The following is a 21,914-nucleotide window of genomic DNA, read 5'->3' as shown; positions in this document are numbered from 1 at the left end:
ATGAAGTTTATTTTAACAAATCAGATATGTTAGGAGTGACCAAAAGTGATAACTCCATAACATTAAACCATGCCTGTCTCCATCTCAATTTTTGCCATCTCAGGTAATTTTCTTTTATAAATGCCTGCAGTTTGTCTTAAAACCTTTACTGGGTCCCTTTATCTCATTAAGCACAGTGCAGTTCTTACTAAAACTGAGGTCCTTTTCCGTCAGAAGCAAAATTGAATCTCAAGTCATGAAGTGGAGTTGGTGCAGGGATTTCAAAGGCTTGTATCTGATTTCCTTAACTTCACGTGCTTTTTCCTGTTGTAGGACCAAACCCTGCCACTAAAGTGAGATTTTTTTTTTCTCACCTAATAGAAAACAGAGTCGTCAATTGAGTACCATTTTTACTCTGTGAGAGGCTCAGTTTACTAACAGTGAACAGAGTTTGGTTAACTTCATGTTCTGGACAAGCTTGTAAATTTGTTCCCTTCTAATGCTGTGATCTTATCAAGGTTGTACTGTTTTCCTTTTCTTCTCCTCCACCCCCATCTTCTTTCTTTCCTTTTTTTGAAGTGCAGCCTTCTGATCAATGTGCACTTTTTTTTTTTCCATTTCCCTAAATACATCATGAAAAAGGATGAGGTTTCCGCCTTAATTGCTTGTGCCTTTTATTCACATTCCTCTCTCAGCCAGAATTGTGAAAAGAGTGTTAGTAAAAGGCTGCACAATAGAGCTTTTCATTAGGCCTCAACAAGGCGCACAAAAGAAGGCTTTTGGAAAGAGTGAATGCAGGACTTTAATTTGCAGGTGGAGAGTAGATAAAAGGTGCTGACGCCTCTATTATTCTCTTACTTAGGTGACCCCTACCCCGTTCAGCTGATCCCAACTACCATGGCAGCTGCTGCCGCAGCAACACCGGGCTTAGGCCCTCTCCAACTGCAGGTAAGTCCCAGCACAATGCAGAGGAGGCGAAGGTTAAGTAAATATGAAAACCAGTTTTCTCTTCCATTGGAGCACAATGCAATTAACAGAGGTTTTGGAGCTGTTCTCTTCCCGTGAAATCTGCGTCTGAAGCGAAAGAGTCGTCTAATGATAGTGCATTTTTCTTTTACCTTGCTGGAAGTTTTTGTTGCATTTGTGTGTCTCTGTTGTCAATTTAACTTCTTCTAGGTTTCTACTTTAAATGTCCTCCTGGCGGTACATTTACTTTTCTTATTGCCATGGTTTAACCCCAGACAGCAGCTCAGTACTACACTGCCACTCGCTCACTCCCCAAAAGTGGGATGGGGAAGGGAATTGGGAAATACAACGTAAAAGCCGTGGGTTGAGATGAGAACAGTTTCATAATTGATGTAAAGGAAAATACAATAATAGTAATAGCAACAATTTCAATTAAATAGAAGAATAAAACCCAAGAAAAACAATTGCTCTCCACCCGCTGAGCAATGCCCAGCCTGTCCCCAAGCAGTGATTGACCACTCCTGAACAGCTCTCCCCAGTTTAGAAACTAAACAATAATGTTCTCTGGTATGGAATATTCCTTTGGCCAGTTCAGATCAGCCGTCCCAGCCTTGCTGCCTCCCAGAGTTTTGTGCAGCTTCTCGCAGACAGAGCATGGGAAACTTGAGAAATCCTTGATTTAGGGTAAGGACTACTTAGCAACAGCCAAAACATCAATGTGTTATCAAACATTACTCTCATCCTAAATCCAAAACACATCCTAAATCCAAAACACAGCACTGTACCAGCTACCAAGAAGGAAGCCAATGCTATCCCAGCCAAAACCAGGACACTTTTCCATTAGATCCTTCTCATACAGGCTGTGAAATACCGAAAGGAAATGGATTGCCAGGCAGAAAAGCTCTGTCCTGACAAGCACTTTTAAACTGCTTAAAAGTCGTTAACATGATTATGTCCTTTTAGGCCATAAGCTCTTCAGAGCAATGACTGGCCCCTCCTACTGTGTTTTATGGTACCCAGAGCATTTTAGGCACTGCTGTATTGCAGATAATTAGTGATTATCCTAATTTAACATAGACAATTAGAAAACAGGTGGAAAGATACTAAAGGGTTTGGGTTTTTTTCAGCTGCTTTAAAGAGTTGACCTGGTAGCCAGATGTATCTGATTCAGACTGTCAGTATTCTGAATTTTGGAGGCATTAGGGTGTCCATGGGTCTTAATAATAGCAAGTCTTTGGATATTCCTGATCAGCCACACAGCCCTTGTCAAGTCACTGGAATTAAGCAAATGTGATGTCCCTTGCCACAGTGTGAATTTTGCTGCCTCCCATGTATGCTTGGCTGGTGGGGTGAAGGCAAGTAATATTTGGGACTGAGAGGAAATCGAGAACTCAAACATCTCTAATTCTGCAAAGCCTGGGTTGCCACTCTTTTCTAGAAACAAAAAAAAAACCCAAGCTCTCCACTGCAAATGGCTCTCCCCGCTCATTATTATTTGCCAAGTCACGTGGAACAGCAGAGCTTTAATACCTGCTTGGAAAGGCTCAGCATTTATAACCACGATGTGTGAAATGCATTCTCCAGCTCACTTTGGCCCGCATCAGCATGAAGGAGACATCAGATATTTCAGTTGTTTGGCCAGCGTACGAGAGCGTGGGACACAGTTCTGGGGAAGATTTTTTTTCTTTTTAAATTTTATTTTAACACAGCCAGCGGAAGTTTGCTGAGTTTCACAGAAATAGCTGCCAGTGTGTAAGCTGACACATTCCATGCACCACAGAGGTTAATACATTCATTCCTATTGTGCCTCTGTATGAAAAGCAACACTGTCTGTGTGTTAGTTTCTGATTCTCTGAGTTACAAATACTGTAGGCGGCTTAAGAATCATGGGAGCCATAAAAGTCATCCCTCTGAAATGAATTTTGAGGAGTAGCATCACTATTGATAAGGTGCCTATAATAGCCAAACACACATGAACAGACATATGGAAGAAAGAGGGAGGGAAAAAGGAAAAACAAACATGGAGCTAGCTAGCAATGAGAAAACAAAGGTCTGATTCTAGTTCTTGTTTTTGCAGTCATTCAAGCTAATCCCAAAATAATGCATCAGTGCTTTGGTAAGATAGTAGGATGGTTTAGCTTCATTTCAGGGTCGGCTTTGGGATGTATCTATGCATGCTGTGGGCTGAAATATTCTGATTAAAATAGGCTTTATCACAATGACAGTTTTCTTGTTAAAAGGTGGGCTTTGTGCAAAAGTGACTGCAGTCATAAATATCTTGGGATGAGTTTAGGTTATGGAAAATTTGAGAACCTCAAAGGCGTCTTGTTTCTGTGCAAAGGAGAACATTAAAATGAAAATATTGACCAAATTCACCTATGTTGTTTTGCTACATGTCTGGAATTAGAGGGAGAGTTTGGCAGCCAGTCAGTGGCAGAGGTTCAAATTACTAACTCAGTAGACTCTCTTAAATCTTTCAGATCTGATCTCTAAGGGCACATATATGCTAGAAATAAATTGAAGCTGATTTTCCTTCACATCTTAACAGTGATTTTTAGCTATCAGTGCAACCTACCTGATAGAAATTGGACATGCCTCTTAACTTCTGGTGCCCTCTGGAAGAGTCAGGCTAGATTTGCTTCGGGAGAGGTTTTATCATACAGGACTCAGAAAGGATGCTCACCTAGGCTAACATGAATGGAGCTGAACTTAGCAGCTGGACTAGAAAGACTGTGCCTTCCAAACGCTGTTAAAATTCAGTTTAGCTCACTGATGGCTTTCTTGAGACATAAAGAAACATCCATGATGTTTCTGGTCCAAACCCACCTTTCAATGGCTTCACAGTCTTTTTCAAGGAGGAACTCTTCCCACTTGAGACATTCCCCTGCATTACGTGTAACTCTGGTGTTCCCTCTGTCATCTGGTCATCAGACAGTAAAAGGTCAGAAAAGTGGAATGTTCCTTCTTTTCTTCTCTCTCTATCCTCCCTATCACTCATCTTTCAGACTTTGTGTACTTAAAGCAGGGGAGATCAAAGGACCTGACACAATGCTCAGTTTGTTGCTCCCAGCAGAATTCGATACACAACGTTATCTCAGTGAAGACAAAGCCAAGGAATTTTTCTTGTTTGTTTGTGTAGCAATAAACATGTCTTTGTTATTTCATTAGAGAATTTTAAGTCGGGTCATGGCTTTAGTAGTGTACTATGAGATCAACAGGAAGTACTTTTTTTATCCCTGGTTGTCAAAATTGAATTTTTGTGTTTGTAAATGAAATGCTCACTGTATTTACAGAAGAAGAGCTAACACCTGATTGTTTTTCTGCTGCAAAGAAACTCTTTGTCAGTGAAAATGCAATATCTCATTTTGAAATCCCCTGTTGGCTCCCAGTGACAGCTTTGTAATCTGAAGCCCTCCGTTTCCCTCCCTGGCTTTGAGTCCCCACTGGGGTGCACAGATTCTGTCATCTGATATCTGCCACAATTAGCCATGCGGGATTGCCTTGATTTCCAGTATCCACAGAGAGACTAATGACTCAATGAGAATGGAAGCTAAAGCTTACATTGTTAGATGTTGCAGAGGGAGTAGATGGATGGGGCCATGCTGGAGAAGCTGGAACAGGCACGGTGCAGGCTTGAGCCTGTCCTCTGATACAGTGCTGTCTGTCAGCCCCGTGTTTTCACTCGTTCCCACATTTAATGACAAAAATGCCATTTGAGGGAAAAGAAACCCGAGAAGACTCAGTCCTGAACATTGCTGCAGTAAAATCCCTCTGGGTAAGCACGTGAGTTTCTTACGTTAGTTTTTTCCCCTCATAAGTATCATCTGGTCTTGTTCTTCAGGAGTGGTGTAGGATGGTGATTATGTTTTGAATGAACGAGAAAAAACCTGAACATAAATTGTCACTATGTTTTACTGAATAAGGCTAATGACTCAAAAGTACTGCTCTGTGCCTTTTATGAACATCATTTTTTCCTGTAGGGTTCAGCAGATGAGGCAATTAAGTTCCTCCATCTTGAAGATCAACATTCAAAGCTGTAAGCATAGGTATGGCGTAACAATAATAAGCTAAACTGAAGGGATTATTCTAGTGCCAGTCATCTTGGGCATAGCTAAGTATAAAATAGATGTTTCCATACGTCTGAGCAAATTCTTTATAAAATTGTATCTGAAAGTTTCTGATCAAATATGTTTTGCAAGTGCTTTCTTAGCATTAGGAAACAAAGGAACTGATGGCAGAATGTGCAAACTGAGAGGAATCCACACCACTGGGAGTGGGAATGGTTCAGATTTCCCAGATTGCTTGTTTGATAACCAGATAGTGACAACGACTGATTAATTGGCAGTGACACAAATGCTGTATATACCCATAACTCCATTGAAAGATAATGCTGGATGAATAATGACAGCTGCCTGTGTAGTCTTACTGTATGGACATTTTGTGTCCTGTCAAAACAGTGTAGCAGTCTGATGTAATACAGACTTCCTACAAACATCTGCTCTTGGTAAAAAACACCCCAAAAAGTTTGGAGTGCCAGCGTTCAGACTTTCTTCACCCTTCACTGTAGCATGAAACAGGACTTTGTAATTATTGGTGGTTGTGTTCAACGTTTTGTGCAAACCTGTCACTGTATGAATCAAGAGAACCTCCCGTCAGTGTGTAAGTGTAAAAGCATTTTAGCTGGGTCTGAACACCAGTCATTAGGAGAGTTCTGTATTCTCTGACTATTTGTATAAAGATGATGAGCAGATTTTGACCTTGAACAGGCTGCCCAAGTTTTTTAGACTCCACTTCCTCTATTAAGTACTTGGTTTAATTAATGTTGTCCTACTACAGACCTGTTCTCTTAGTTGTGTGGTAAGATGTGTACCGAGGTCTGAATTTAAATGGAATTTAAAAAACTGGACCACAGTTTTGGAAGTATTTGGGCCACAAGCAGGCACTGGTGTAAGATACTAGATTTTGAGAAAATTAAACCCATTTGGAGTTTGAGGGCTTTGAAAAGTTGTTTATCCTCCTCAGTGTCTCACTCAGTACAAATTTTCCCTTGGAAAATCATGCTTCTAGGTATCTTAAGGATCCGTAATCATCTGTACTCTCCATGTTTGTTTTACATGAAAGAAATGGAGAGAGCTCTTTGACAAGTATACAGCGACTGGTCAGGAGGCAGAGTGTTCCAGTGGTCATACAAGTATTACTTTATTTTTTTTTTATACACCAACTTCCTTTTGGCTTCTGCACCATTGCAGGGATAAGCTACATCTCTCCACTTGCCAGTTCAGGCTATTTCTCTGAAATATCTCTGTAAGTTTCATTTGAAGTGCTGCTGAGGAAGAACTTCCCCTTGCTCTTGCAGAGATGTTACTATATTGTCATGTGTTAATTCTCAAGCACATGCAATAACTGGGGTTTTTTTGCATATCTCTTTTTGACTTATTGCTATAATCTATAGACATAATCAGTTTTGCCAGATTAAGCAGTTGGACTTCCAGAGTTACAACACCTGAAATCTGTGAAAGAAGACTCTGAAAAAGCTGTACAAACACTGTAGTGATGCGTCTGAATACCGAAAACTTTATTCTTTCCTTGTTTTTGGGGAATCAAGTTGCCAAAGCTGCAAAGACATATGATCATCATTTCTGATAAAGGAAAGTCTGATGCCCCATTATTGTTTCTATGGAATGTAGCCAAGAGATGGCAATACTTTATCCATTATTTATTTACTCTGCAGTCTGCATTCTGACCTCTTTGGGGTATTACTATAACCAGTTCTTTACTTACAAGAAACTAAACTGTTTTTTAGCAATGCAAGGTTATTCCTTCTATTTGCTGGGCAGTGGCTTCCTTTAAGTACCATCTAAGCTGACTTTTCAACAGCAAATCAGTATCCTTTCCCTGTTTGTTTTTTTACTTTACCTGTTCTCATTAATTGGACTCTGACTTCTTTTGTAGGGAATGAATCATTGGTGCACAGTTTAATTACAATATTATAGTACTCATGCAATCCACTTAAGCATAAAAAAGTAGAATTAGTTTTTCACTGCGAGCACACACATCTGGGGAGAAAAAAACCTAAGTACATGAAGAGTGACATTTCTCATTAGCATAACCAAAAGATGGCAGTTGTCCATCTGCCATTAGCTCAGTGTATGGCTGTGCTGTTTCTGATGGCCTCCACAAATAACAATAATAAAAGCAGTAATAAAGCAACATTTTTTGTTGCGTGTCCTTTTGAATAGTATTTTGAATTGCTGCATTGTGCAGATTCTATATCCCCTGCTTCTGTCCACCATTTCTGTCTGGCTTTGTAAGTGAATGTGTTGGCCACTAGATATTTGCTGCCTGTTCTGCAAATGGGCAGCCAAGATGGTTATTTCAAAAGAGATCAGTGAAGACCAAGGTCTTTCAGCTAGAAAAAATGTGGGGCCCAGAACTCATGTAAAAGGAGCTACAACCATCTAACCAGGGTGAAGGTCTCTATGTTCTTGTGGGGTTAGCTGTCTTAGAAAAAAATTATCTTTCCAAGGTTTCTTACTTTTTTCATGACGTCTTAGTGATGATTTTAAGATACTCATTAAACTGTGTAAATAAGGTGTGGGGTGAGAGGCTGTTGATTGCCAAGAGCATCTCTCAACAATCCCTACATTTTTAAATGGAAAAAGTTCCTCTCAACTCAAGAGTAAGCCTTGCAATGCTAGGATGCAACTAGTCCTCACTTTCTGGATACCTGCTGAGAGCTAGAGATTGTGGTAGATTGTGTAAAAGCATGAACCACAGAACACAGCCCAAATAAATCTTGTTCATGGTGAGTAAATGTGTTTTGTAGTTGGCATCTAAATAGCCCATTCTTGCCTTTGATACAATCTTCCACAATGTTATGGGTAAACTCAATATATTCTATCAAAATAGATTTGGATGAAAAGCTTGATCACATCATTTAATCAGAATCCAATCAATTTAGGGAAGACAGTGATTACAGCAGACTCCACAGAAATGCTTTGTGTTTTATTGAGCACTGTGAGTATCTGAGCACACGCACAGTGGACATTTACAGGCAGTAAATACACATGGTAAAACAATATCATGGCTACTCTGCAGGTTGTCAGATTAGAACTCCCTCCCCCTCCAGGGGAAAGAATTAGCAGTGGTAGCATATTCATTTTATCTAGATTAACAGTTCTTCCTGCAGAACGTTCAGATTCCATCCATACCTATGAAAAATGAAAAAAAGACTGAAAAATGACCAGCTTGTCTGCCTTCCAGTTGTAGCTCAGGCTTGCTGTTTGCTAGCAGACCTCGGTCTGCATGAGTGAGTTTTCTTGTAGGTTAAAGAGACTGAATTCCCTCTTCCCCCTCCCTCCGACCCTGAGCCTGCAGGGCAGACAGACAGAAGCACACATATGATTAATACAGCACAGCTGCAGGAGTGACTCATTTGCATATGTATTAATAGAGGCAAAAACAACAATTCAATTACATACAGAGACATTCTGCATACTAAGGAACATATGCAAATAGCCTGGAAAAAGTGCAGCCAGCGTTCTCTCCGACTTTCCTGAGCCCATATGGGCCAGAGTCAGAGCCCAGCAGTTTTCAAGAAATCCCTTTTAAGAAGAACCTGTTACAAGACGCTTCTGCAGCTATTACTCCTCCTCCCTCCACCCCTGGGCTCCCAGAAGGCGTTTGACATTTGGACAATGGAAATAGCATGTCTTTTCCATGTTGTTTCCTATTTACCAGCCTTCAGCTTTGTGTTGTTGTCTCTTTACATATAAGCCCCAGCATGAGAACAGCAAATCCTTTCCCTCATCTTCCATATGCACACATTTATCCTATTTTTCTTTCACCTCATGGCTTGTGTTGTTTCCATTTTGCCTTGTCCTTCTCTGCCACAAGATTTCTCTTCTCTTCTTGTGAATTAGCACAAGATGACCATTTCTGTGCCTTTTTCTTGTAGTGAATATGTCTGAATATATCTGATCATACTGTAATTCAGTGGTTTTCTCCTAGGGGACCATTAATACTTTTAACAGATGTAAAAGATGTTTCAGGGAAGTCAGCCTGTTTTAGGTGGCAGGTTCTATCATGATACATTGGTCTGTGTCTCTGCTGAGAAGGTTGTGGAGTTCTCAAAAGGAAAAGATGAAAACCCACAGGTGTTCAGTAGTTCATACTACAGCTGATGGGGATCTTGATAACTGGTACAGAATCTGATTCTACTAATAGAAACAGATGTTCTTTTAATCTCATGGGAATTTATTAGGCAGTAGTTTTGAGCAGCTTTCAAAAGCAGGCTGGAAATACTGCAGCCCTGGAACTTATGCTATAGGAACACTTTAGCTATAAACAGATTTTTAGTTGTAAATTATTCCTTAATATACTTTGTGTTTTAACTAAAACACCATGTAGGAACTCAGTATGCTTTTTCATACAGGCCATTTACACACTCTAAGATGCAACAAAGTGTTAGGCCATGATCCATACCCAGTATCCTAATTCCTGGAAAAGCAAGGCATTTAACATTAACCTTCATGGACTAGTTAAACAGAGCTCTGTTTCAACTTGAGAAGAGATAACAAGTCACTAAAAACTTTTGGAAACCTGACAAAGCCATTAAGATGCCCAACTGTCTTGTCTGGGTGGCAACCCTCTGTGTTTCAAGCAGCCTAAATTATTGGCCATTTGTTTGAAACATCTCCGTGGTGTGAGCAGGGAAAAATAGGTCATGCAGGGAAGAGTGTGGAGCTGTCTGGCAGGCGTGCTTGTGAGGTCAGGTCATCCTTAATTTCTTTTCTCTTGCAAAAATGTTACACTTCTTTCTTTTTGGGGTTAGCCTGACAGACGGAAGCAGATTACTCCTTGATTATTTATGAGGCATTAATTTTAGATGAATATTGCTGAAGTAAATGACATCATAAGTAGTTTTAGCAGCCAGCAGAAGAGCCTGTTTGCAGATTGGAATATGACAGTCTTCACCTAGACAGCATCCTGTCTAGGACAAAGTCTGAAGTGTTTGAAAGAAGGGACGAGGAGTGGGGGCTGATAAATCAGCTAGGACTTTGTTTATACTTTAATAGAATAGAACCAAGTGCAATAGAGCCAAGACTTTGGATCATTGGAATCGTGGTGCTGAAGCTGGGAGTTCAACCAGCTTCAAGACAAAACCAGGGTCAAAATAGCAGCAGTGGCAGCAGCTGCCTGCCAGTGTTTTAAGCCAGGATGGGGGGAAAACCATCTGAAAAATCTTACACTGCCCCAAAGTAACTTCTGGTGATAAAGAAGTAAATAACAACCCTTGTACATACCTTGAGATGCTTCCCTCCCTGTACTGGCAACAGTGCAGACCTATGAGATGTTTGTGTTTCACATTGTTTCATGGCTTACATTCATTGGAAATTAATGCTCCCTGGAAAGGTCTGTATGAAATATCTGGTAACAGACGCAAAAAAACATTTTCTTTTTTTCCCCCTACTTTGTGCCCTTTGCACATTCCAGACACTGGGTTTTGAAAGAGTTGGCTTACGCTACTGGTTTTCCTATTATGTTGTTTGCTCTTTTCAGAGGGATGTTGCTGAAAAGAAGATTATATAATCATGCAAATCAGATTGTATAATCCTGAGCAAACTGTCCGGCGGGGGGAGAGGAGGGAAACCACACTGAGTGGAGCTTGGCTGGCTGCAGGGGGACTCACTCTGAAACCACAAACTGGGGGGCTGTGGGCCTCCTGCAAAACATGAAAGCTGCCGTCAGATTAGGAAATTTTTCTGAATATTTCTGGAGTTCATTGTCTTCAGGCTGAGCTCTGCCAACAGTGTGTATTTACAGTGCCCCAGCAGAACATCACGACAGGCAAACACACAGGAAAACTGCAAATCAGTGACGTGCACACACTCCAGTGCTTGTGGAGCAATGCTGCAAATAACTGCAGCAGGGAGAAACACTGCTTGCACAAACTGACTGCTTACTGATACATGCTTCCTTCTTCAGGTCCACTGATGGAATTATTCATTTTATTCATCCTAAAACACAGCACAAGAAATTCTCTCTTGAAATCTTGCTCTCTGTTGTACCTAGATCAGATGACATGGTTTTCTGTTAGATGCAGATAGGTATAATACATGAATGTGTAAGAATTTCAATATATGTCTTACTTCTTACTACAGTCTAGTGTATGACCATTCTTTTTTCTCCAAAGTATTGGCCATTTCCTATTGACAAGGCAGAATGGGATAGAAGTAAACAAACAGAAGAGTAAATATGTGCACGAGGAGTGTATCACTGACCTGTGACATAAATTGCATATGGCAAGAACAGTGCAAGCCTTTAGAAGTTTCTGAACTCTTACCCTCTCTTTTGTTGTCTGATTCCTTGCCAGACTTGACTGTTACCAACCAGGATATTTGACCAACTTTTATGAATGGAGGCAAATATTAGGCACAGTTTGAAACTATGAAATACCTAATTACTGTAGACTGTAGCTCAAAGCAGTGGAAAACAAACCACTGGGGTCAGGATGCTTGTTCTGTTTCTCTTTCCAAAGGCACCAATTGAACTTTGCTCAACAGAAGATACCATAGTATCTGGAGATGTTAATTTCAGAGTATTAAACTTAGTTTTATTCTGTTGTGCCTGAATAGCATAAGCTTGTTCCTGAAGTTAAGTCACAGAGCAGTTTTTTCTGCAATACTTAGTTTCGTCAAATTCCTTTTCTCTTTTCAGAGGTTCTTAATGCTTTCAGCCCTAGCGGATTTTGTAAAATCAATCTTAATAAGAAAATTTGGAGGCAACAGTACCTGTAGCTCTTAGTGGTGCTCAAGACTAGTTTTTAAATTTTGCAGCCTGCTTGTCTGCCATTTTTACCAGTAGTCTGTTTCTGTTCCATTCATTGGACAACTGAGGAGGAAAGTGCTGCAGACAACTGGATTTACATTCCCAACTGTTAGCTGTAGAGACTGGTCACATCACTGAGGAGTTACCCGACTGGAAATATGCTGCAGATTTGTTAAGTCATGTGTCTTGGTGGCTGACAAACTATGGAATTACAGAGAGCAGGGATGTCAGAAAGCTACTGTGGGAGTTGTCTTTCCTTGATGGGCAGACATAAAAATGAAACTAAAAAGCAAAAGAAGAGGCATGTATGCAAGAAAGAAAAGTTGTTTTTAAGAAGTGTGTGGTTTTAAGCTGAGAGAAGCTTAGAAATCAGTATCCTGTGATTACCAGTACAACAGGAGAGCAGTAAGAAAGTTTGAAACGCTCTCATGGTAGTAGAAAGTGAGATTTTTTAAAAGCGTATTCCACCTAGATCTGCGCCTCTGTGTCTTGCTGTTCAGAGTGACTGCTCTCTCTATTCAAAACCTGCATTACAGCAGAGGCTCCTTGCTGCATTGCAAGCTGTACTCTGCTGTAGCAACCACAGCTGTGCCACATCCTGCACCAGCGGCCACTGACAGGGGCAATCTGTTTGTGGCATATTGAGGGAGTCAGATGGTCTTTGGGGACTGCTGTGGAGTGCCTTTTCCAGCCCCTTGCTGGAGGTACAGTGTCAGGTTTGCCAGTTGGTGCTCAAGGGGATGAGGTTAATCCCTCAGAGGCGTGGGGTGCCACGAGGGGTGGTACCTGTGGGGTACCTGTGCCCCCGCCTGACACACTCAGGGGTTCAATGGTAAAACTGAAAAAAAAGCATCATTGCTGTGTGTGTCCCTGAGGGTGCAGGGCTGGGAAGGATGGCTGTCCCTCAGCACACCTGGGCAGCATCACCAGCAGCTCTCTGCCCTTCTGGAGGGGCAGTGTCAGCTCTCTAGGTCACTCCTCTCTCCGTGCTGGAGTGTGAAAATTGCATCTGGCAACAAATCCTTTTCTTGTTCTTTTCCCTTCCATGGCTCAAAACACTCTATATAAATTATAACAGCGTGTTCTCCATTAATACACCGAAACAGTACAGCTTGTGATAGTGTTAGTAAAGTGTTTTGGGCCATTACCATAGAATAGAGCAGCATATTTATTTCGTTAAGGGAACCAAATGGGTCTAGCTGAATTTGGCACAAGAACATGGCTGAAGTCCTAGTTTATCTCTGATGTAGATTTTACCATTAAACTCCGAACTTCTGAAATCAGAAAATACACATTAAAAACACTAATAGGTATCCTACATTTTATAGTGGGTTAAACTGTTCTTAAAAATCACTTACTCTCTCCACAGTAGTTCTGTATTAGTATTTGTTCAATATTCCAATATTTTCTTTACAAACTTGGGGTTATTGGTGTTGAGGGTATGCAATACAGAGAATCACAGAATGGCCTGTGCTGGGAGAGACCTTAGGCATCACCTCATTCCAACCCCCAGCCATGGGTAGGGACACCTTCCACTGTCCCAGCTTGCTCAGAGCCACATCCATCCTGGCCCTGGACACTGCCAGGGATCCAGGGGCAGCCACAGCTTCTCTGGGCACCCTGTGCCAGGGCCTCACCACTGGAAAATTTCTTCCTAATATCTAATTTCAGCCTACTCTCCGTCTGTTTGAAGCCATTCCCTTTTGTCTTGAATGTACATGCTCCTTATCTTTCCTGTAGCCTCCCATTCAGGCACTGCAAGGCCACAGTGAGGTCACCCCAAAGCTTCTCTTCTCCAGGTGAGCAATCCCAATTTCTTCAGCCTTTTCTTGTTGGAGAGATGCTTCATCCCTACAATGAGCTTTGTGGCCTCCTCTGGACTCACTCCATGTCCTTGCTGTGCTGGGACACCAGGGCTGAAGGCAGCTCTGCAGATGGGGTCTCACCTGAGCAGGGCAGAGGGGCAGAATCCCCTCCCTCAGGCATTTGGTTTAACTCCCTGTCCTGCTGTGCCAGGAGCTGCCTTGGAATACAGTTCCTTTTAGGAACCATCCCTACTTATCCCATTATCATGGCAGCCTTGCTTCTTGCTGTACGCTGCTCTGATAAACTGATGGTGAGAGCAATTCAGACAGTGTGTATCAATGTGTGTTTGGGAAAGATTTTTAAAGAGCCCTGAAAGGATTTGGGAGCCCAGCAATAATCAATTTCTTACGGTGGCTTGGAGAATGGGATGTGCAACATTCGCACTTAATCCTTCCTCCTTTCCGCAGCTGTTTTATTTTTTCCATGTTGTGTTGTGTGAGAAGGAAACAGTCGTCAAAACCATATCAGACTGTTTGATGCTGAGGTGGTGCTCATTTGGTGACGTGGTTTTCATTGGATACAGTGAAGGACACAAGGCCTCAGCATTTCCTAGCTCTAGTCCAAGCTGGCCACACTCAGTTTGGTGTGGTAGCTTGTGGTTCAGTGCTTGCTTTCACTTTAAGTGGGGAAAAAGAGAGAATAAGCATCATTTCTTTCCCAGCATATCATGTTGTGTACTAGGATGTCATATCCTGCATACTCATGCCTTAGAATTTTGTTATCACACAGGTGTGGGACTCCAAACAAACTGAATGCTGCCCCAAAAACAGTGCTGGGGACCCTGATTTTTACCCTGCTGTGTGGGCATGGGAAGGTGGACCTGTGTACATAACCTGACAGGAGTTAGAAGAGATTCTAGAAGGAGCCATGGCCCACCCAGTTAAAACTCAAAGTATTCTGGTTAGATTTAGGCATTTCTCTAGTCTGAGTGGTTTTTTTTCTATTTTGCAACAGTTCGTTCAGATTACTTCATCTCACTTCCTGTTAATTGCTCCTCCGCAGCAAGTCCTTAAGGGATGTAGGATAGGTAGATGCTTGCACTGCAAATGTTTCTTCCATATCACACTGGGTGGCATTACAGGTTTGCTTTCACTAAAAGATATTGTTCCCCATCAGGTGTGGAAAGAAATGACTACTTAAAACTGAGGAAATGTTAGATTTTTTTAAAAAGCTGATTTGTCACTTTCCTCATTGACTATGAACTGAATAGACTTCTAACCCTTAAAATACTTTCTCCCCCCTTTTCCTTTTTATTGCCTGGAATCTTAAGAGCTTTATCATTTGCAGTCATAAAATGAAAATATACACCAAACCCTCAAAGGGCAAGTATGAAATTAAATTATATTTGGGCAGCTGTAACCTTTTAAAACGATCAGATTCCAGTTAATGTATTTCTTCCTGTTCCGAGTGCTGCCATGGTGTTTGATGGTGGGAAGCAGTCCAAAGGGCATTGGGAGATAATAAATTCACTGGAAATTTCACCCTGAGGCGAGCCTTGATACACCAAGGCTTCCATTTAGCAGGACTGACCTAAAAATCTTGTCACATCCAAAGGTCACTTAGGTTGGGGTTGGTGTGTCCCATCTATCTTTCCCTGGTGCAAAGAATGACAGCTGAGCTCATAAACAGCCATTGGAATATGGAAGACAAGCAGGGGGGAGAGGGAGGAAGGACAATACTGCTGACAACTTCTTAGATTTCCTCTAGGCCAATGGGACCAGAGACCTTCTGTGGGGCTGCTGCTTTCAGCTCCTGCAGAAATGGCAACTCAGTTCAAAGAGGTTGCAGTTGAGTGTGGAGGTCTGGAACAAGGGAGTCTCCCAATGTCTGCAGACTCCATGTAATCCTGCTAGGACACACTGGGCTGTCCCTGAACATACTGTACTTGCTACCAGTCTTCTTAGAACAATTTACAGTTTGTACAATGCCTTGCTTTCAAGAAGGGTCAAAAATATAAAAAGCTGCTCGTGATCACGCTGATGGGTGTCATCTGTAAGAACAGAGATTCCAAGGGAACAGTTTGGCACTAATTATAAACAATACTGAAAGGTAAGAAATCTTCAATCTCATGAGAAAATCTGTGATGTACATCCTCTAGGACGTTGCTTATCCTAAGCTTATTAAAATTGGTATAATCCTCCCACACAGTAAATTAAAGCAAAAGGCCCTTCAGGATGACTGCTGTCTTTCAGTCAAAGTTCCTAGCTCTGCAGCTGAAAGCTCCAATGGACCCTTCCTGTGCTTGCAGTATATTAAACATTAAGGACAGGGCTCGGAGTTGCATAATAGAAATGTGTTTGAAGGACAAAGATCTCACTTACCATAATTGATCTTCCTTAATTGGGGATGAGCCCTGCAGCATATGTCCATTGTATCCTAGCGGTGTGAATCTCCTTCTCCAAATTCCCTAAGAGGAGGATGAGAGAGACAGACTGCCAGTCACTGCTGGGATGCAGGGGGAAAAGATTCCCTCTTCTACAGCCTGTGTTGATGGGAAAAAGAAATTGTCGTTCAGTGACCTTCTGTAAGGGGGTAACAGCCCACTGTTGGAAGAAAGATAGTGTATGGTAAAGCATTGGTCTGATTCTTTGGGAAACACTGAATTGAAGATAAAAATTAGAAATAAATTATTAAATAAAATCACAGTAACCTTGGACATGTGAGGAAAAAAAGCATCTAATTAAATACACAAGTTCCGAAATTCACAAGATATTGAATAAGTTAGGGTTTTCACTCCTGGGGATTTGCTGACGTCTCTCCATGAATTTTAGTAAATCAGATCCTTCTGAGGAGGATTGTAAATTGTATGTTCCTTTGCTTGTTAAAACTAAACAGAGTATAACTGTTATTTTCAGAAGTATTTCACACATTCTTACAAACATACTATATTTGAGGCAAACACAGTAAAGAAGGGCAAGATTGGCCAGCTGTCAGTGTTTGTCTTCATTTTCCTTGGGTTCACACTCTACTTTATGTTAACATATATGTTCTCCACACAAAGCCAAAGTAATTTGCAAGCAACTTTGGGGGAGTTATATGCCCTTCCCCACATGTTCTGTCCTGAAAATGCTGCTCTGTGCCTTACCAGTTGGATGACTTTGAGGAAGACAAAGTTGCTCTCCATCTGACTTGTATAACAAGTAAAAAGGAAATCTGTGTTTTTTCAGAGACACGGGGAGGACAGATATATTTCACTTAAAATTCAGCTGCTGACACAAAATTTTAAAAAATTATATAGATGTGCTTAGCACAGACTAGCTAGTTTTTTCCTGATTTTTTTACTCAGGATGGTGGGATGAGAACAATCTTTAGCCATGGATGCCTGACCTGTATAATTCATCTGGTATAACATAGCAGGTTCCATTCTAGTTTATAAAGGGAGATTAGGGTGATTAGCTCAGACTATTCCCACTTTGTGTCACTTTTTTACTGCGGTTCAGTTTCCTTTTTCATTTTCCTAGGCAATTCCAGTCAGTAAGCAAGTAGTGGTGGACCATAAAGCCGGAATATTTCTGTGATGGCTGGTGGGGCATGGAGCTGCAAGACTGACTGACTCTGTATTTCTGTAGTGGTTGGAATTCAGGAAAGTCACTGAGTCAGAGTCAGCGCAGAGAACGTTTTAACTCCCTGCGTCAGCAGAGTTTTCCATCCTTGGGAAGGGAGGATATCCCGTTGTGCTGCTCTCAGTGCATTGCCTCCCTGTGTTTTCATAGCCATATTCTTTCCATTTCGTGCCAGGTGACTTTGGACAGTTGTCAGTGATCCTGAATTATGTTACTGTTGTTAAATACGTGATAGAAACATGGATGGTGAGAGTAAGGATTGCATTTAACGGCTGCGATATTGGCAAGTGCTTTTTTGTTACTTTAGACTCTGCTTTTATTGTGCTGAATGTGATCACTTTGAGCAAAGGCCTGTCCTGTGCCATGGTGTTAGCTGTAGACGTTGAGAGATATTTAGCAGTTGCTGACTTTGGCAAAAACAAGGAGTATCCCTGCGTAATGGAGGACTGAACTGTTCCTTGCCTTATTCATGCTTCCCACGCTGGAGTCACAAACACTGGGTAATGTTAATACTTGTCACGGAAAAATGTAATTGGCAGAAATGTTTCACATTTAAACCATAGGAGGGAGGGCCCACTAGAGACCTTCTCTGTTCTGGATAGTTCTGCATAGTTCTGGATTCCTAATCCCTGATAACGATGAAGGAAGGGACTGTGAAGGGCATCACTGCTATATGGAGGGAAGCGAGGAGAATCCCTGCTTGACATTCCCAGTCTGGAATGGAGATAAATTTACCAGTTGCTAACTGAAGAAGCAATGAGTGCTGCTCAGCCTCCCACTGCAGGGAGCAGGCAGTCCTGGAGCAGCACAAAAAGGGTCAATCAAATAGGTCGTACATCATCTGAGGAGGCAGATGTTAGAACATATTGTAATGGATTGCTGTGAGGATGGCTTGTGGAGTGCAGGGGTGGGGGAGAGCAGCTATCAGCGATGCTTTCTGTCGTGGTCGCTGAAAATATCCAAGTTTTGAGGAAAATCTCTGAACACAGGAAATCGAAGCACTAGCATTCCAGCTATGTTAGACTTGTGGGCAGAATGATGGAGGTAGAAAAGGAATAGAAGCATGAGTTCCTCTGTAATACTCAGTGCAATACGAGTGAGTCTAGGTATTATCTGTGCTTTGCCAAAGTCACTGTTAGCCTTGGAACGCGTGAGTATTTTACCTGAAAAAAGAAATTACTGAGCTCCAGACTATATTAAACACAGAACTGTTAAAATAGCTTCTATTTTAGCAGCGCCCCTAATTCACACCCACTCAAACACCTCCTCGCTCGTTAACCCCATCATCAGACCCAAGTAACTCCAGTGAAATGAGATGGCATTGGGAGTGAGGTAATGAACAAAGATTTCTGGATAATGTTATTACTTCATGATAGCAGCTCTTGTTAGTGTGACTACAGTAAAAGGTTCTTGGTGTTTCCATTGCAAACTCTTTGGTGCTCTCACCCCTTCTACGTTGCAGACAACTACTCGGCCAGAAGCAATTTAAAATTTGCTTTTACATCAATTTTGGCTCTTTTTTTGGATTGAAGAGAGTTTAGTGTTTTGATACTGCCTTCTAAAACACATAAATTGCTGGGGTTTTTCCTCCTAATCCAAATTTCCAGATGAACAGTTTAAAGATACGAATTAGGTCTTTTTGTAACCCAGCCATATTATTAACAATTGAGAAATGTCTCCTAAGAATGCACAGTAATTTCAGTATTTTGTGGTTTTGTACAAGCAGATCCATCTTTATATTACAAAAAATTCCATACTAAAATTGGTGTGAAGGGGACAATTTTCAAAAAGTACTGTTTTCACTCAGGAGTTCTGTGTCTTTTTTCTTTTCTTTCTTTTTCTTTTTTTTTTTCTTTTCCAATTTACTCAGGCCTCAAAAAAAGTTGTGGAAACCAACTTTAATAAATAGCCAGGGATGGATCTGATGTACTAACAGATTATAGATCTTGTTACTGTTTAATCAGTGTTAATGTAGTGACTAGTTGTGGCTATGTGGAATTCAAGATATGAATTAGAGGTTGCAGCCCTGTTGCCAATGGAAGACATCCCTTTTGTCTCAATAACCTGAATTCAAAGGGATGTATTTCTGCATTCAGCCTGTCTAGTCTGCAGAGTAAAATGCTGAAGAGAAAAAGTAGAGAGTGAGCACTTCCATAGGGTAACCCAGATAAACTGGAATAGTCTGGAATTTAACAGATTACATCAGGATGGCAAGAGTAATGTGGAGAAGGTTGCATTTCCCTTGGTCAGATTGATGGTAAGGACAAAGTTCCACTTGATGTGGGAACATGAGGCTCCAGCAGTTCCTGGTTATCCATACGGATTGCTGAGCCATGTAAAGTTCCAAAGTTCATCTCTTAGCTTTTCTTGTGCTTGGGTGAGAGGGACATGAAATTTAAAGATGTAATTCCCTTTGACCCTCAGTCATGTTACTGTGCCTAGAGCTCCTCAAACCCCAAGTACTGCATATGCCAAAAGAGGAATATTGGTGTGAGTTCCAGGCTTTTTGTGCATGGGTTGCAGTCTGGCTGTGCAGTGCCACTGGACTCTACTGTCTGTGCTTTCTTGCAGTCAGAAACTGAATTCTGAGGGATTTGAGATGTTTTCAGAGACCACTTTGGGGGAACAAAGTCTCTAAGAATTAAGGATTGAACTTCTGTATGTGTCCTAATGGAATATGCAAAGTGTCACTCTTCCCATTACATCAGTGTAAGCATGGAAATAGTGAGATGAACCAGAAAACAGTTTCTTATGTTATTTCCTGAGAAGTTTGCCAAAGCTTCACAGAGGTTTCAGGCTCTCTGGAGTTTTATGGGCTCCATTGGAGGGGGAGTTTTACAGACCACACCCATTTTATCATAAAATCAAAGAATAAAAAGATTGAACAGCTATTGAGTTGTTCCTGTTCTTTCATTTTGTTAAAGGGGGACTTCTCTATATTGAAGCAAACCCCAAAACAATGACATTGAGTTCTTTCTGCTCTCTCAGCAATTTTGCTTTCAAATAATGGCACTCCCTTCTACATCGTCTAACATCTCCCCTTTGCAGCGTGTCCTCTCCTAAGGTCCAGCATCCCAATGAAACAAACAGGCATTTGTGTTTTTAAGAATCCAGGTTATCCAGGTTATCCAGCTTCTAGCAATGGGGCTAATCTGAAAGTAGACACTCCCATGAATTTAAACTTGATAAGGCTTCCCTGTTGAGAACATTAGGAGAAGTCTGACCAGAGTGAAACTCAGCGGGTTTCTGGTTTTGTATATAGATTTGCTCTGATACAGTGAAGATCAAAATTTTCTAGTTCAAAGTTGGGACAGTTTCTTTGCCAGGGATTGGAATTACAGTTTCCCAGAGGTCTAATAAGTTTGATTGACTTTTTCTGCAAGTCTTGTCTTTAATAATACCTAGAACAAACCCACTCTGTTTTAGAAGAGGGGATTCTGTGTAGGTTAAAGCCAAAGGAAAGGTACATGTGAGCTGGAGCTTTCCTCAGTTCTTGTAAAATACTCTGCTTTTATGAAAAGGGATCACAGTGTGCTGCTGGGGAGGACAATGGTGCCCTGTACTGATACCACAACTTCGCAACAGGATCTCACAGGATGATGTAGGACTTGTCAGCTTTCTTGAGGACTTGTGGAAGGAGATTGTAAAGCAATGAACAAGAACAAAAATTACATGAGAGGGAAATTGAGAGTTTGTCACTCTCCACCTCCTGCACCTTTATCCAGACCCTTTGACCACGTCATATAACTCAGTTCAAAGAGCAAATTAAGTTTTGAGTGAGCTGAGGAGATGTCACTGAGCTTCTGTATGTGTCAGGTAAGTGAGGAACAATGTTGATTTATCCCTCCAAGGACAACGGATACAATGGCATGATACTGCAGGTTCAAAAATACTCCTAATGTTAAGAGGGAAACAGACTGGAAAGGAAATGTTTCTCATTTGACTGTTTGATATCAGAGTTAACAAAGGAAGATACAACTCTAGGGGGGCAAAAAATATCCAAATGTAAGTTTTTACATCTGTTTCTTGTCCCCTGCCACAAACTATAATTTGGCAATGTGGCCTTCATGCTTCTGGTAGGTGATTATTATCTGCTTACTACCTTTAAAGAGAGACTTTAGTGTTTTAGTACTCACTTCTTATCAAGAAAGAGTTTCTAGAGCAGGCTGAGTGCTGTGGTCCACAGGTACTGCAGAATACTTACTTCACTACTTTATGCCTGAAGAAGAAGAAGGAAAAGTCATCAAGGAATCTTAGAATCATCAAGATATAAGAACCTGATACTATATCAAGTCAGCAAATACATGTTCTCAAAATAAGAAATGCAGTTGACCTTAATCTTTCTACTACAAGCTTTGCACTTAACTTCAGGAGAAACGAGTATTCAGATTTGAAGTAATTAATTCAGTATCAGTCCTAAAGCAGGCACAGAGTTTCCCTGACTTAATTCCCTGTTGAATACAACAACTTAAAATGCAAACAGAAAATCTATAAATAAAAACTGGAGAAAGAGTTGCTTAAGGAAATGTGTGTAAAATAGTGAAATGCCTTAATTATAGCTCGGCAATCTGAAATATATAGAACCTTATTTACAGTAATTCTGCTGGCAGTGCTTGCTTGTTAACTCCTCTGGTCACTTAATGGATAACAGTGAATGATTATATATATACAGTACCAGTCAAGTGAAGCAATGCAATATAAAATAAGTAT

General features: G+C 41.1%; 1 protein-coding gene across 11 annotated transcripts in view; it reads left to right on the top strand.

The window, feature by feature from the left end:
* SOX5 (SRY-box transcription factor 5) overlaps nucleotides 1-21,914 on the top strand; it is a 283,017-nt gene that overhangs the window by 196,410 nt on the left and 64,693 nt on the right. For all 11 annotated transcript variants that reach the window (XM_085049155.1, XM_085049154.1, XM_085049153.1 and 8 more), the window contains one exon: nucleotides 842-927. In XM_085049155.1, the coding sequence (XP_084905281.1) occupies nucleotides 842-927 (86 nt within the window). The remainder of the gene's footprint in view (nucleotides 1-841; nucleotides 928-21,914) is intronic.

This window comes from Lichenostomus cassidix, chromosome 1Aa (assembly GCF_008360975.1).
Source record: "Lichenostomus cassidix isolate B80296 chromosome 1Aa, HeHo_3.0, whole genome shotgun sequence".
In the NCBI taxonomy this organism is placed as follows: domain Eukaryota; kingdom Metazoa; phylum Chordata; class Aves; order Passeriformes; family Meliphagidae; genus Lichenostomus; species Lichenostomus cassidix.
Note: the sequence above shows the minus strand (reverse complement) of the source record. Positions and strands in the feature narration are given on the sequence as shown.